At 52.9% G+C, this 13,920-nt stretch overlaps 1 protein-coding gene across 3 annotated transcripts in view; it reads left to right on the top strand.

Annotated features, from left to right (window-relative positions):
* FAH (fumarylacetoacetate hydrolase) overlaps nucleotides 1–13,920 on the top strand; it is a 30,218-nt gene that overhangs the window by 12,257 nt on the left and 4,041 nt on the right. Inside the window, exons 6-13 of one of the 3 annotated variants that reach the window (XM_006189614.3) lie at nucleotides 2,670–2,767; nucleotides 2,875–2,927; nucleotides 5,867–5,966; nucleotides 6,731–6,861; nucleotides 8,748–8,823; nucleotides 10,843–10,889; nucleotides 12,578–12,679; nucleotides 13,346–13,463. In XM_006189614.3, the coding sequence (XP_006189676.2) occupies nucleotides 2,670–2,767; nucleotides 2,875–2,927; nucleotides 5,867–5,966; nucleotides 6,731–6,861; nucleotides 8,748–8,823; nucleotides 10,843–10,889; nucleotides 12,578–12,679; nucleotides 13,346–13,463 (725 nt within the window). Of the gene's footprint in view, nucleotides 1–2,669; nucleotides 2,768–2,850; nucleotides 2,928–5,866; nucleotides 5,967–6,730; nucleotides 6,862–8,747; nucleotides 8,824–10,842; nucleotides 10,890–12,577; nucleotides 12,680–13,345; nucleotides 13,464–13,920 lie in introns of all 3 variants that reach the window. The other 2 variants (XM_014563410.2, XM_032469299.1) reach the window with 2 other exon arrangements.

Below are 13,920 nucleotides of genomic sequence, written 5' to 3' on the forward strand. Positions count from 1 at the left end.
AACAAATGACCACAGACTGGGGCAACACAGGTATCTTCTCTCATGGTCCTGGAGGCCGCAAGTCCAAAATCAGTCTCACTAGGCCAAAGTCAGGGTGCTGGCAGGGCTGGTTCCTCCTGGAGGCTCCGAAGGAGAACCCACTTCCCTGTCTTTTTCAGTTTGCAGAGGCCGCCCATGTTCCTGGGCTGGGGCCCCTCAGCTAACTCCAGCCTCTCGCTGCCATCGCGCTTCTCCTGCTCCCTCCTTTGATCTTTTCGCCTCCTTGTTATAAGGACACTTATGATTCCATTTAGGCCCACTTGGATAATCCAGAATAATCTCCCCCACCTCAAGGTCATTGACTTGATCACGTCTGCAGGTCTCCTTTGGTGGTGACACCCACAGGTTCCAGGGCTTAGGACCTGGATGTCTTTTGGGGGGCTGTTATTCAGCCTCACACACACACATGCACACACATACATGTACATATACACACTTATACATACATGTGTATACATAGATGTGCTTACACATATACATATGGACACACGTGCACACTCATACACATATACATGCAGATACATGCGCAAACATGCATGTACACACATACACATACATACACGTGTATACGTACACTTACACATATACATATAGACAGCACACTCATACACACATACACTTACACAGACACATACATACATGTGTATACATAGATGCACTTACACATATACATATAGACACACACACACACACACACACACACACACATTTGCATAGGCTGCTATGAGCATAGAGAAAGGCCCAGAATAACAGACCGCTTCCTCATGGCTTCCCTCAGGGCGCTGGCTGGATGAGAAGAGCTGACTGCCTTCTGTGTTGTTTGAGTAATTCCATGTAATGTAATTGCACCCAGTTGTATTTTGTAACTTGGCCCAATAAGGGAAGCAAATGGGGAGAAGGAGGGAACTCCCAGCCCACCCCCCATAGGCCATTACTCTGAATGGTAGTTGGCCCCATCGCCTCCACCCCTCCAGGTTACAAGCGTGCGTACGCACACATATGGGCACACACACACAGGCGCACACACACAGGCGCACACACACATTTTATTTCTTGAGTTAACAAAATGAGACCATGCTGACTGACATGTGCATTTTTCACCTTAATTTATCATTGACATCACTCCGTGCAAACAAACTTAAATCTACCTCAGCCATTTACAAAATAAATTTTTTTGAGGAGGTAAGACAAGGCAAATGTGTAGTAAATTGCCACTTATCTAACAAGATGCAAAAACCACCACACAGCAGTGAAAGTGTATGGAAATGGAGAGGAATGAGGGACAGCACATTCCAAGTGGCCGCTCCCTCTGGGGGAGGGGGTGGAAGGGGTGGGGAGGACAGGGGAGCGTCAGGGAGGGCTAAGAAGGGGGCATTTAATCGGATTAGAAAGCCTGTTAGTGTTCTGTGGTTATTTGTTTTGTTACATCTTGTTGTATATCATCAATATTGCAAAATAAATTTAATAAATTCTTACATTTAAAAAACTAAAAAATCATCAATGCATGTACATGGTCTAGAATTCAAAAGGAATTAACCGGTTAACAGTGGCAACAGAGCAAGGCTCCCCCACCCTGCCCACCCTGTCCTTCACCCTCCAGAGGTGCTGTCCTTATCATCAGCGGCTGCCCGGGGGCTCTTGCACAGGTGTTCTTGCCGAATCTCGGCCCGTTTTCTGGGCAGTCACTGACTGCTCTCTGGTTAATCTGGAAGAGTGTTTTGCATTTAATAGAAGTGAACCCCTGGTTGTAAGGCATTGCCAAGTATTTTCTTCCAGCGTGGGCACCTTGTTACTTTATTTGCTGTCTTTTGGGAGGGGGAGGGGGTGGTAATTAGGTTTATGTATGTATTTATTTATTTATTCGTTCTTGGAGGAGGAGCTGGGGATTGAACCCTGGACCTCATGCATGCTAAGCATGCACTCTGCCACTTGAGCTATGCCCTCCTCCCGTTTGCTGTCTTTGTTGATGCAGAGGTTTTGAATGTTTATAGGCGGACGTGTCAATTATTTTCTTCAAGGCCTTTACTTTTCTGCTGTGCTTGGGCTTCCTCCACCTCAAGAACTTAAAGGTGTTTCTGCATTTTTTCCCCTGGTACTTGGCATAGCCTTACCCTGCACAAATTTAGATCTGTAATCCGCCTGGGATTTCCTTCCGGGTGTGGTGTGAGGTGCGGGTCTGTCTTCATTTCCTGGACTGCTGTAACAAGCTGCCATACACTGCGTGGCTCACAACGACAGGAACGTATTAGCACTCAGCCCCAGAGGCCGTAAGTGTGGAGTCAAGCCTCACTCCCCGCGAAGGCTCTAGAGGACCAGCGGTCTCCTTGCTCCTCGGCCCTGGTGGCTGTGGGCCATCCTTTCTGGGCAGCATCACTGCGCTCTCTGCCTCTGTCTTCACATGGTCTTCTCCCTTTCTGCGTCTCCTTTTCTGTCTCCTAAGGGATGCTTGTCACTGGATCTGGGGCCCACTTGGATAATCCAGGATGAGCTCATCTTAAGATGCAAGTACCTTGGGGTCTTTGACCATGCCTATATGTTGACTCCTTCTGGTCTTTAATTTTAAACCATTTTGAAACTGAGTTTGCACGGGTCATGGTGTTGACGCCTTCTCTCGCCTCCCCCCCCACCAGGCTGCACTTACCAGTGGGCTACCACGGCCGGGCTTCCTCCGTCGTGGTGTCAGGCACCCCAGTCCGCAGGCCCATGGGACAGATGAGACCCGATGACTGTAAGTGCCCCCAGCGCCCAGGCACCACCATGCTCAGCTCTGGGTCCCCACCCAGTGAGTTCCATGCCTGGCACTCATTCCAGCCTCTTTTCCTGGTGTTATTCCAGCGAAGCCTCCTGTTTATGGTGCCTGCAAGCTCTTGGACTTCGAGTTGGAAATGGTAAGCTGTGTCTCAGTGTTTTATTGGCATGGGGTCTATATACACATTAGGGCAGGGATGCTCTCTGGGGTGGCTGCCCTGGACGACGGGCTGCCTCCCATTTCAGCCACATCAGTGGAGGAAAACGGGTCCCCACCTGGCCATCGAAAGTACCACCCATCCTCATTATCCATGGATTCCATATTTGTGAGTTCACCTACAGTTAATTTGTAACCTCCAAATCAATACTCACGGAGCTTTTGGGGGTCATTGGAGGACATAAACTGAGTGGCCAAAAATCTGAGTCTCCTGACGTACGTGCTCCCGGCTGAGGCTGAACCAGGCCCTGCCCTGCCTTCCTGTTTTAGCTCCTTTACTCCAAACAGGTGTCCTTTTCACAGTCCACTTAGTGCCACGTTATATTGCATTTTCATGCTTTGTGTGGAGGTGCTGTCTAGTGTTCCTGAGCACAAAAAAGGTTGTGATGTGCCGTATGGAGAAAATGTGTATGCTGGATAAGCTGCACCGGGGCCTGACAGAGCCCGTGGTTGTGAGTTCGCGTTCATGAGTCAACCATGTAGAGCAGACCTCGTCTCTGCTGCATTGCTCTCCACAGACAATGAGTTTTTTTTTTTTTTTAACAAATCAAAGGTTTGAGGCAACCCTGGTTGAAGAAAGTCTGTCAGCGCCGTTTTTCCAACAGCATTTGCTCACTTTGTGTCTTTGTGTCCCATTTTGGTAATTCTCCTAATATTTCAGACTTTTCCATCATTATTGTATTTGTTATGGCGATGGACCATCAGTGATCTTTGATGTGACTATTGCAACTGGCTGAAGGCCCAGAGGATGGTTAGCATTTTTTAGCAGTAATTTTTTTTTATTTTTTATTTTTAAATTTTTAAAATTGAAGTATAGTTGATTTACAATGTTGTGAGCAGTAAGATATTTTTAAATTAAAGTATTCACAGAGATGTTCTAGACATAATGCTGGTGCACACTTCACAGACTACAGTGCAGTGTAAGCATAACTTTCATAAGCACTGAGAAACCAAAGCATCTGTGCTTTATTGTGGTATTTATTTAATTGCGATTGTCTGGAACTGAACCAAGGCAGGCCTGTATATTAAATGAGGTGTCCTTAAATAGAAACACACATGAAGCCAGGTTATACACTGATTTGTTGATGTGAATGTTGTGACCAGAGGCTGGCGGGGACTGAACCCTGTATTTCTCCCAGAAGCGATACGCCTGTGTTTGCTAACTCAGGTTCATAATGACTTTATAGAGTATAAGCACTACGGAGAGCAAGGATCAGCCACATCAGCCCCACTGCGCCTGTGCCGGGGCCAACAACCCCAGAGCTGTGGTTACTTCAGGGCTGCATTTTTTTTTTTTAATTAAAGGTATTTTGAGATAATTATAGACTTGTGCAGTTGTAAGAAACAATACAGAGAGATCCGAGCACCCTGGGCAATTTCCCCCGGGGTGACATCCTGTAGAGCCAGAGTGCCATCTCACAGCCAGATGTTGACATCAATCCGGTTACTTCCATCCAGGATCCCTCATGCTGTAGGGCTGTGCATTCTGAGACCAGCACTGAACTCTGGGAAGCCCCCAAGGTGAGGGGGACCAGGAAAGTGATAGGAAGGAGGAGGGGAACTGGAAGGGAGGACCTGGGGACACGGGCAGTGTCTGCAGTGTCTGCTGGGTTGTCAGATGCCCGAGAGTGGGGCCAGGCTCAGTGCAGGCAAGTGCAGACAGGCCGTGGAGGGGGCTTCCTGTAGGTACCAGCACTCAAGTTTTCAGGTGATGCCTCAGGAGTGTCTCCTGGTGCAGGTGGAGAGGAAGGGGCTGTGGGGTCCCCTGCAGGGCTGTGGGAGTGAGAATCTAGGTTGGTGGGAGACAGGCTGGAGCTCCCTGTCTCTCCCGTCCTGCCTTGTGACTTCTTTGGGCTCCATCCAAGGGAGGAAGATGTCTGGGCTCTGCCAAGTAGTCCCCCAGTCCCGCGGGGCATTCCCAGCCAGCCTTCTGCCTCCCGCTGCCTTGGTGAGGGTGCCATGTGGACCCCCGGAGGATGTTTCCCAGCCCAGATCGCCCAGAGCAGTGCACAGAGCCCTGGTTTGGGGCCAGCCTTTTCTCCCAGGGAGAACGGAGGACTCTGCAGGCAGGTCCCTGTTGCGGGGTGGGAAGGGGTGGGCAGAGGAAAGATGACAGGAAGTCAGAGTGTGGAGGAACGACGGGGTGAGGGGAGCACAGATAATCAAGACTTGATGATGGTAAGATTCTCTATAGGATGGCACCTTTTTAAAAAAAATCTTGATGAAAAATTGGCGATGTTTAAACAGTGTCCCAGAACGGATAGAACCACGAGTCATGTTTTGCAAATGTGTAGCTGATTCTGTGTGCCTTTGGCAGTTACTTTCCTAATTTCCCCCCAATGATGTCTAAGTAGTCTTGTTTCCTGGACTTGTGTCGATGACGTTTTCCTCAGAGGCGGCGGGTGATGTGTTGGGGTGTGGGGTACACCCCAGCAGGCTCTTTCTTTGCTGCATCCCAGAGGCAGCATTTCGATTTTTCATGACATGAATACAAACCCTGATGTTTTCATTTTCACCAGCCTCGTGTAGCTGTCAGATCTCAGAAGGCCGAGCTCTCATCGGGTGAAGGGGAAAGAGCAGAGGCGTGGGGCGGGCTGCCACGGTGTTCAGGGACCGTGGTGGGGGGTGGGGGCTCGGGCAGGCACTGTGGGCCACTTCCCCTGGGTGGCCGTCTGTCCTCCTGGGTGCTGTTCATGATGTAGAAATACAGTGGATTCGTACCCTTGCAGTTCCTAACCGCGGGGCAGCTCAGGTCCCTGGCCAGAAATGCCTGGTTTGGAAATGCCTGACCTTTGCCCTCCAGGCACATGACCTGGGGCAGTGGGTCAGAGCCAGATTCTCATCGACTCTTCCCCCTGTCAGGCTTTCTTTGTAGGCCCTGGGAACAAACTGGGAGAGCCGATCCCCATTTCCAAGGCGCACGAGCACATTTTTGGAATGGTCCTTATGAACGACTGGAGTGGTAATTACAGGCTGTCAGGCATCCTGGGGCTGACTTCCCTGTGCATGCTCTGCTCTGGGTGGAGGCTGGGTTCTGGGGACACTTTCACAGAGGCCGTGATGGTTTCCCGAGTCTGGTGCGGGTCAGAGGCGGCTGGTGGTACAGTGGCTGAGGGTGACGGCTTGGGTATCAGACAGACATCTCAGCTCTGAGCTCTTTGCTGGTTACTTCACCTCCCTGAGCTCCAATTTTCTTGTAAGTTGAACAGGGACAAGGCTGGTGTCATAGCTCATATTTTGGAGCAATTGTGAGTCAGGCCCTGTGCTGAGTACCTCCCATGGACTCTCCTGCTGAATCCCTACAAGGTGTTTATCCCCATTTTACAGATGAGGCATGAGGCATCGAGAGATTTCAGCTAGTTGCTGAGCTAAGATATTAAACCAAACACCCCAGTTTCTAAGCCTGTCCCAATCCCCATGTCAGATGTAGGAGAAAGATGGTGCAGTGAGTCCCAGGAAGTGTCGCCTCCCAGAATGAGGATGAGCTTCCGGCCCCTTCGTGGGGAAATATCCTGCCTGCACTTTCGTCATCTTTCTTTTTGCTGCAATCTGGCATAGTGACCTCAAAGGACCTCTGTCCTTGGTCCTGGGGCAGCCTGGCTGGGGCCAGAGCACCAGGGTTGGGGAGGGCTATGCTGAGTGTCTGTGGTCCTTGGTCAAGGGGCGGAGGGAGGCTTGGCATGAGGCACAGTCAGCCTTTGTAATCCCCGCTTGGCCCTTCTGTAGCTCGAGACATTCAGAAGTGGGAGTACGTCCCTCTTGGGCCATTCCTCGGGAAGAGTTTTGGAACCACCATCTCTCCGTGGGTGGTGCCCATGGACGCCCTCATGCCCTTTGCCAGGCCCAACCTGGAGCAGGTAAGCATATCGTCTGCCAGAAGCACCAAGCCCAGCCCCTGCTGTCTCTGAGGCTGTTTGCCCACCAGGCGTGGAGAGGATCCGGAGGAAAAGCTCCATGCCCCCAGCATGCCCACGTACAGGGGTTCCTGGTGACAGGGACCTCCAGGCAGGCATGGCACCAATCATTCTGCCTGTGCTCTCCCTGCCCCCTGCACAGTTCTTGTGGAGAAACACAGAATTTTGTAAACTTCAGAATCCTCTGAGGCCATGGGAACTGGCCAGTTGGGAGGAGAAAGGTCCCTGCCAGTATCACCACATTGCACAACTTCCCAGGTTGCCAAGTTGTGTTCTGTGTGATGGCGCCCCCTGGAGTCTAACGAATAGAATGCAGTGTGGAGTCAGGCAACAAGAAGTCCTGGTCCCCAGCCTCCTGTAGGTGTACTACTGTCCAGGTCTCATGGTCTCAGCCCTCATTCCTCGGCCTGTCCCAGGCTGGCTGCCGCCCCCGCCCCATCACTGCCAGTGGTCTCACCAAAGGGCCTGTGATCTTGCCTGATGCCGTGGCCTTGCACCCTCTTCAGCGTGGACCCCGGGCAGCCCCCATTTTCCCTAGGCTCTCACTCCCCTGGCTTCCTACACATCACCTGCCCAGTTTTACTGTGTCTCCCAGAGCCCTGCGATGCTCCAGCTGACTCTGCTCTCCATGGGTGAGCTGGCAGCCCCTGCCAAGCTCTCAGCCTTTGCCCTTGCCCCCACAGCCTCCCCTGAGCATCTCACCTCACACATGGTCCCTGTACCCGACTGCCCTCCTGCATTCCTGGGCCCCTCTTGGCCCTGCTGTCAGCTCAGGGAGCTGTGCTGAAACACACTTTGGGTCTTTCCCTGAAGACCAGTTCCTCGTGAAGCTCCCATGGGGCTCCCGTGCTTGTCCCCTTGCTCCTTCCTGCCACCGCCTCTCCCAACCCCCATCATTTTCAGGCACCAAGACTGGTCCCCTCTCTCCTTGGTGAGTCCCTGCCGGTGGCTTCTTCTGCAGCCAGCCCTTGCACGGACCGCCCAGCCCGTGCTGCATCTGCTGCTCATCCGCAGGCTCCATCCTTGGTCCAGATCCCCGTTCACAGGCACCCTTGCACCCTTGCCAGAGAGATCTCTGGGCTCTGCCTCCCTTTATGCCAGCCTTTCCCAAATACCATGGATGTGCAACCTTCCCGACTCTTGCCACTTCTGCAATATTATTTATTTAATGTTTGTCTTTAAAGCAGCTTCCATTTGAAAACTCTAATAACTTGTTTAGAAAAGGAATTTTATGTGCCTATCAGCATTACAGGCCACCAAGTTAATCATAAAAAGAAACATACTATTGAAATAAAACACCCACGTTATCTCACGTCCCACTAGAGATTCATGTATTGCTCTTTGGGAAAGCACTACTTTTGGCCGAAGGGCAGATCTGGCCTGGCCATCAAAGCTGCCTCCACAGCCGGGTCCAGCGCCAGAAGGGCCAAGCACCTGCCCCCCACCTTCCTTTTCTGTTGCCCCGGCCTTTCCTCCAGGCCTTGCTTTGTTCCCCCATCTCTGGCCTCCCCCCGGTCAGCCTTGCCCAGCACTCTCCTCCCCAGCTTTCTGGGTCCTCTCTGATTTGGCTCCTGTACCTCTGACCTGCTGATTCCCCTCCCCCTGCTTCTTTTCCCAGAGTCTAGCTCATAGGACCACCCCCACCCCCCACTGTGCAGGGACACGGTGCTGGGTCCCTGGAGAGGGACCACCACTTCTTCCTCAGGTCCTCTTTTGGCGGGAGGGGCAAAGAGCAGAGCAGGGGGGCCAGTGGGTCTGCTGCGGGGCCCAGCCTGTGCCAGCTCAGCCCGCCGGCCCATGACCCTCTGTGCTGTGCTCTTACCCCACAGGACCCCAAGCCCCTGCCGTATCTCTGCCATGACCAGCCCTACACGTTTGACATCAAACTCTCTGTCGCCCTGAAAGGTACTGTCATGGGGTCGGAAGGTGTGTGGGCAAGTGTACCCAAGTGCCATTGCCCAGTGGCTCCTGACTCCTCGGCAGGAGGTGGATGAGGCGGGTGGCGCTGCGGGGGGGTGCGGTCTGGGAGACACGTGGGACTCTTGTAAAAGGAGAGAGGAGGGGAAGGGACACCTTGTGCTCAAAGGGAGCCACATGGGGCCCGCATGACATGAGCCCAGTATCACTGGGCTCTCAGCCCCTAGGGCCAGAAACTGTGGAGTCTGGGACCTCCATCCTCCGCTTGAATCCCCACTCCATCCTCCCCAGCCGCAGTCTGCCCAGCCTCTGCTGGCACACCACTCCCCACCCCACCCCGGGTGGGGCACATTTCACCCAGTGCCTGTTTGAAAGCCTGTCCTTGTGCGCCTGGCTCTGCCCTCTGGGACCACACAGAGCCGGCACGCCCAATCTGTGATACCCTGCCCTTGGTCGGCCTACGGAGCCTGGAAGACAGGGCCCCCGTCCCCCTGAGGCTGCTCGCGGTAGAGAGTTAGTGATAAGGAGCCTGGCTCTGCAGGTTCGAGTTGGTTCTGCCCCTTGCCCAGCTGTGAGACCCTGGGCAGGTTACTGAATCTGTCTGTGCCAGTTTGTCGTCTGTAAAGTGGGCTAACGTTGGTGCTGCCTTCATGGTGTCATGGTGGGGGTTAAGCAGGTCAACGACTCATGAAAAGGCCTAGAACAGCGCCTGCCCCTGGAAAGAATCAGGTGTTGTTTTCCATTCCTGCTGGGGGCCCTCGGCGCCGGGGGAGGGATTGCCCAGGGGACGCACACTGGCCCCTGGGCCACACTCGGCCAGTCTCTCTTCTTCGCAGATTTCTCTCCTCCTTTTGTCCTGTCTGTTTACCCCAGGCTCTGCTGCGGTGGGTTCCAGGGTCTCTGGCCTTCATGGAGGGGATGCTGGCAGCAGGCTCGGGGTCCGCTGGGAGGAGGAAGGAGCTGTCTCTCGTGGGAGTAGGACGCCCCACACGGGAAACGGATGGCTCCTAGCTGCCAGAGGCCCTGCAAACTCTTTCTTGTCACTGACTGGGAAACTGAGGCTCAGAGTGGAAAAGTCGCTGAACTGGTTGGTGACAAGGCTGAGACTACAGCCAAGTGTCACGCGCTCTAGGCTAGTGTCCTTATACCCACAGCTGCCTCTTTAGAGCCCATTTCTGTCTGGTTTTCATCCTGCCTGTCTGGAAACATCCAGGAGCGTGCAAGGTTGGAGGAAGGGACAAGTTTATCAATGTGCAGGGTCCAGAGATGTAGAAAGACCTAGAAGAGGGAAGGCCGAGTGCAGGGATGCTTTCCAAGACCCCTCCCCGCGCCAGTCCTGATGTTCCGTGTTAGGATCTGGGTGGAGCAGGTTTGGGGGACCCTGACCTTCCATGGGGCCGAGCAGCCCACCTGTTCTGTGCATCCTCGGAGGGGAAGCCAGGGCCAAGGGAGGAAGGCTGGTGCTGGGGAGGAGAGCTTTCTGATTATTGGCACTGTTTAGACATGGTGCAGGAGTGGCCTGGTACCGTGTGTGTAGTAGGAGTTTGGTTGTTTCATAAATGTTGAAGTAAAGTGTGTGGTAGCACACTGCCCATCACTGGAGGAGTTTGGCGGGCTCCAGCTGTCCAGAGGGCTCTGGGAGGGGTGGGTGGCAAGTAGGTTTCAACTTGAACACTATCTCCTGTTGAGTACTGGTGGCCAGGAGCATTGTGTTAAGGAGGATTCTGAGGTTACATCTGACTTCAGAGGAAACCAGTACCATGATCGAGTCATGCTGTCTGCCGTGGGTGTGCGAGGAGAAAGTGGTGTCTCGTATGCATCTGTTTGCCATCCCTGGGCCAGATCATCTCTGAAGCCTCCCAGCTCTGATATCCTATGAGCATATTGTTTCACGGTTGACAATGGGACGCTTAAGCCACAGAACAATTCACCCTACAAGGTGGTTGGTTTTTGTCCCCTCCTTGATTAATGGAATCTCTTTGTCTGTGTTGCTTGTCTAACCAACAGGAGAAGGAATGAGCCAGGCAGCTACCATATGCAGGTCCAATTTTAAGGTAAGCTTGGAAGCTGGAAAAACTGCTTTTTGGAGGTGAGGGGAAGAAGGAGCTCCTTCTTCCTGGCAGGACCAGGGCAATAGCACCCATTCTGGGATGTGATGCTGGTTCAGCCCGTGGGCCGGGAGCCTTCGTGACGCTGTTTCTGTCTAAAGAGGCCAGGTGGTCCCAGAGACCCCTCCCGATGGAGGCTGCATGGACACGGCCAGTGATTTTCTTGGGGAGTGACAGATACTCCTGTAAGGGGCTAGTCTCTGGCTTCTCCTGTCTGCCAGGGGCTGGACTGATCAGAGTGACTTACTTTCTTTTTAAGTGAACTTTTAATTGAAGCACAACACACACAGCTGACAATGCACAAATTCTAAGCTCAATGAATTCTCACAAAGCAGCAACCAGCACTCAGATCCAGAAATGGGAAATTTCCAGGACCTCAGGTGCCCCCTCATGCCCCCTTCCAGTCACATTATTCCTCTTTGTAACAAGCGTAACCTCTCTCCTGACTTCTGGTTACCGTACATTCACTTTGTTTCCCAGTTTTATAAAAATGGAACCATACAGGATGTATTCTCCCATCTCTGGCTTCTTTGGTCTTAACATTACGTTTGTGAGATTTAGTCACATTGCTGTTTGCAGTGATAGTTCATTTTTCTCGTTGTGTATAGTGTTCCACAGTATTAATGTTCCACAATTGCTTTTTCCATGCTATTTTTTTTTTGACGGGGAGGTAATTAGGTTTATTTATTTATTTATTTATTTATTTATTTATTTATTTATTTATTTAAATGGAGGTGCTGGGGATTGAACCTAGGACCTCGTGCATGCTAAGCGCGCACTGTACCACTGAGCTATACCCTCCCCTCATGCTACTCTTGATGGACATTTGGATTGTTTCCATTTTTTGGTGGAGTTACTGTGAACGTTTTAGTCCGTATCTTTTGGTGCATGTATGTGTACGTGTCTGCTGGGTGGATATTCAGGAATAGATCTGCTAAGGTATAGAGAATATATATCTGTTTGCAGCTTAGGAGTATTTCCAAGTACTTTTTCAAAGGGCTTGTTCCAACTTCTACTCCCACTAGTAGTGCATAAACATTTCAGCCGCTCCACATCCTGGTCTACATGTGATGACACCAGCCTTTTCATTTCAGCCGTTCTGGGGGGTTGTGATTTCAGTTTGCATCTCCCTAATGACTCATGCAGCTGGGCACCTTGTCCTGTGCTTGTTCCCATTTGCACATCCTCTGTTCCAAGGCCCAGGGTGGGAGAATTCAAGTGAGGTCTTTGCTCACGAGAAACTTCTGCTATTATGAGGACCTCGACCTTGTCAACTTAGGACTCAAAGTTAATCACAGGACAGAGTGTAATTATGGACAGATGAGCACGTTGCAGACTGAGGGTCTGAGCAGTGAGGTCAGCTACTTAGGGAGCACCTCTTGGAGAAGACGGGTTGGTAGGGTTGCTGGGAGGAGCAGAGGAGCCAGGCTGTAGCTGGTGAAGGGGCGGGGAGAGAGGTGGGGAGGTCCCTGGGTCACTGCAGGAGGACACTTGCCCTTGCTGTAAGGGATGGGAGAGAGCCCCGGGAAGGCTGCTGTGAGTAGGGCAGTCTAGGTGGGCTGCCTCCGGGAGGCTAGGAGAAGCCATCCCCCCCCAACACTGCCCATCCCCACCTCTGTGTCCCCCGCCCGCAGTACATGCACTGGACGATGCTGCAGCAGCTCACTCACCACTCTGTCAATGGCTGCAACTTGCGGCCGGGGGACCTGTTGGCTTCTGGAACCATCAGCGGGCCGGTGAGTATCCGATTGCCTGGGGGGCTGCTCACGCGGAGCAGCCCTATTCCCCGTACAGACCAGAGGGCCCTCAGCTCACCCCCGAGAAGGGACTGCAGCCTGAGGCCGGTGGATCTTACAACTCGTAGCCTCATCCATCTCTGGGTGCAGAAGGGTCTTCTCTTCCAAATTCAAGAGACTGATGTAGGAATGGGAGGCTGCGTCTGTCTGCTAGGGGAGAGTCAGAATGCACCCACCAGGATGACGTGGCCCCACTGCTTCCCCCAGACCCCTGCACCACTGTAAGCCCTTGATGACTTTGGGGCAGGTGCACGTACCAGTCACTTCCTGCAAGGTCGTGAGTGCGGCTCTGTTTGATGGGACATCTCTTCCCAGTGGGAGGGGTCAGGCATAACAGTCTCGGGTAAGCTGCAGCCCCCGGAGTGGGCAGGGGCCTGGAAGAAGGGGCGTAGGCATGCTGGTCCAGCATTCTCCCGAGTCCTGACAAAGTGAGCAGGGCAGGATGCCCTGCCTCGAGGACATTTCCCCAGGATCTCTGAGGGCCACGGGGGTCCCCTATCCCTGCCCTGAGCCCCCCGGCCTTGCTAACCTCTGTCCACACTGGCTCCGACGTGCTCACCACGGTATAAATATATCTGACGCTTTCTTCCCTGTCCTGTTATGAAGGAGCCAGAAAGCTTTGGCTCCCTGCTGGAGCTGTCGTGGAGGGGAACGAGGGCCGTGGAGCTGGGGAGCGGCCAGACCAGGAAGTTTCTGCTGGACGGGGATGAAGTCATCATGACAGGTGGGGGTGACCCAGGCCTGCGGGCACTGTCCTAACCATGTGGCGCTCCCGTCTGGCTGGGAAGCCATCTGTCCTAACTCGTCCCCACTCTGGCCTTCCCAGGTCTGTGTCCGCTTGCTCTGTCCTTTATCACAGCCCTAGCTGCCAGGGATTTTCAATCTGAGTCTCCCCAGCCCAACAAGACTGCAGAAGTTCTGCTTTGTCTCCCTTCTCCCTGAGAGAAATTATAAAACAATGTCAGGTTCTCGTTGTTCTGGACTTTGCAGGGCAGAGACCCCGTGCCCTATGACCCTATGCCCCGTGACCCTATGCCCTGTGACCCTGTGCCCTATGACTGGGCTGAGTTGCTGACTGAGATTTTCCGGCAGCCCGTATCGAGGAGGCGGGGGTACCACTCACATCTTGGGGGGCGATTCTGCCCGCCACATATTATTGTGGGGTAGGAGAGCGCCACATT

Source organism: Camelus ferus, chromosome 27 (assembly GCF_009834535.1).
Source record: "Camelus ferus isolate YT-003-E chromosome 27, BCGSAC_Cfer_1.0, whole genome shotgun sequence".
Lineage (NCBI taxonomy): Eukaryota > Metazoa > Chordata > Mammalia > Artiodactyla > Camelidae > Camelus > Camelus ferus.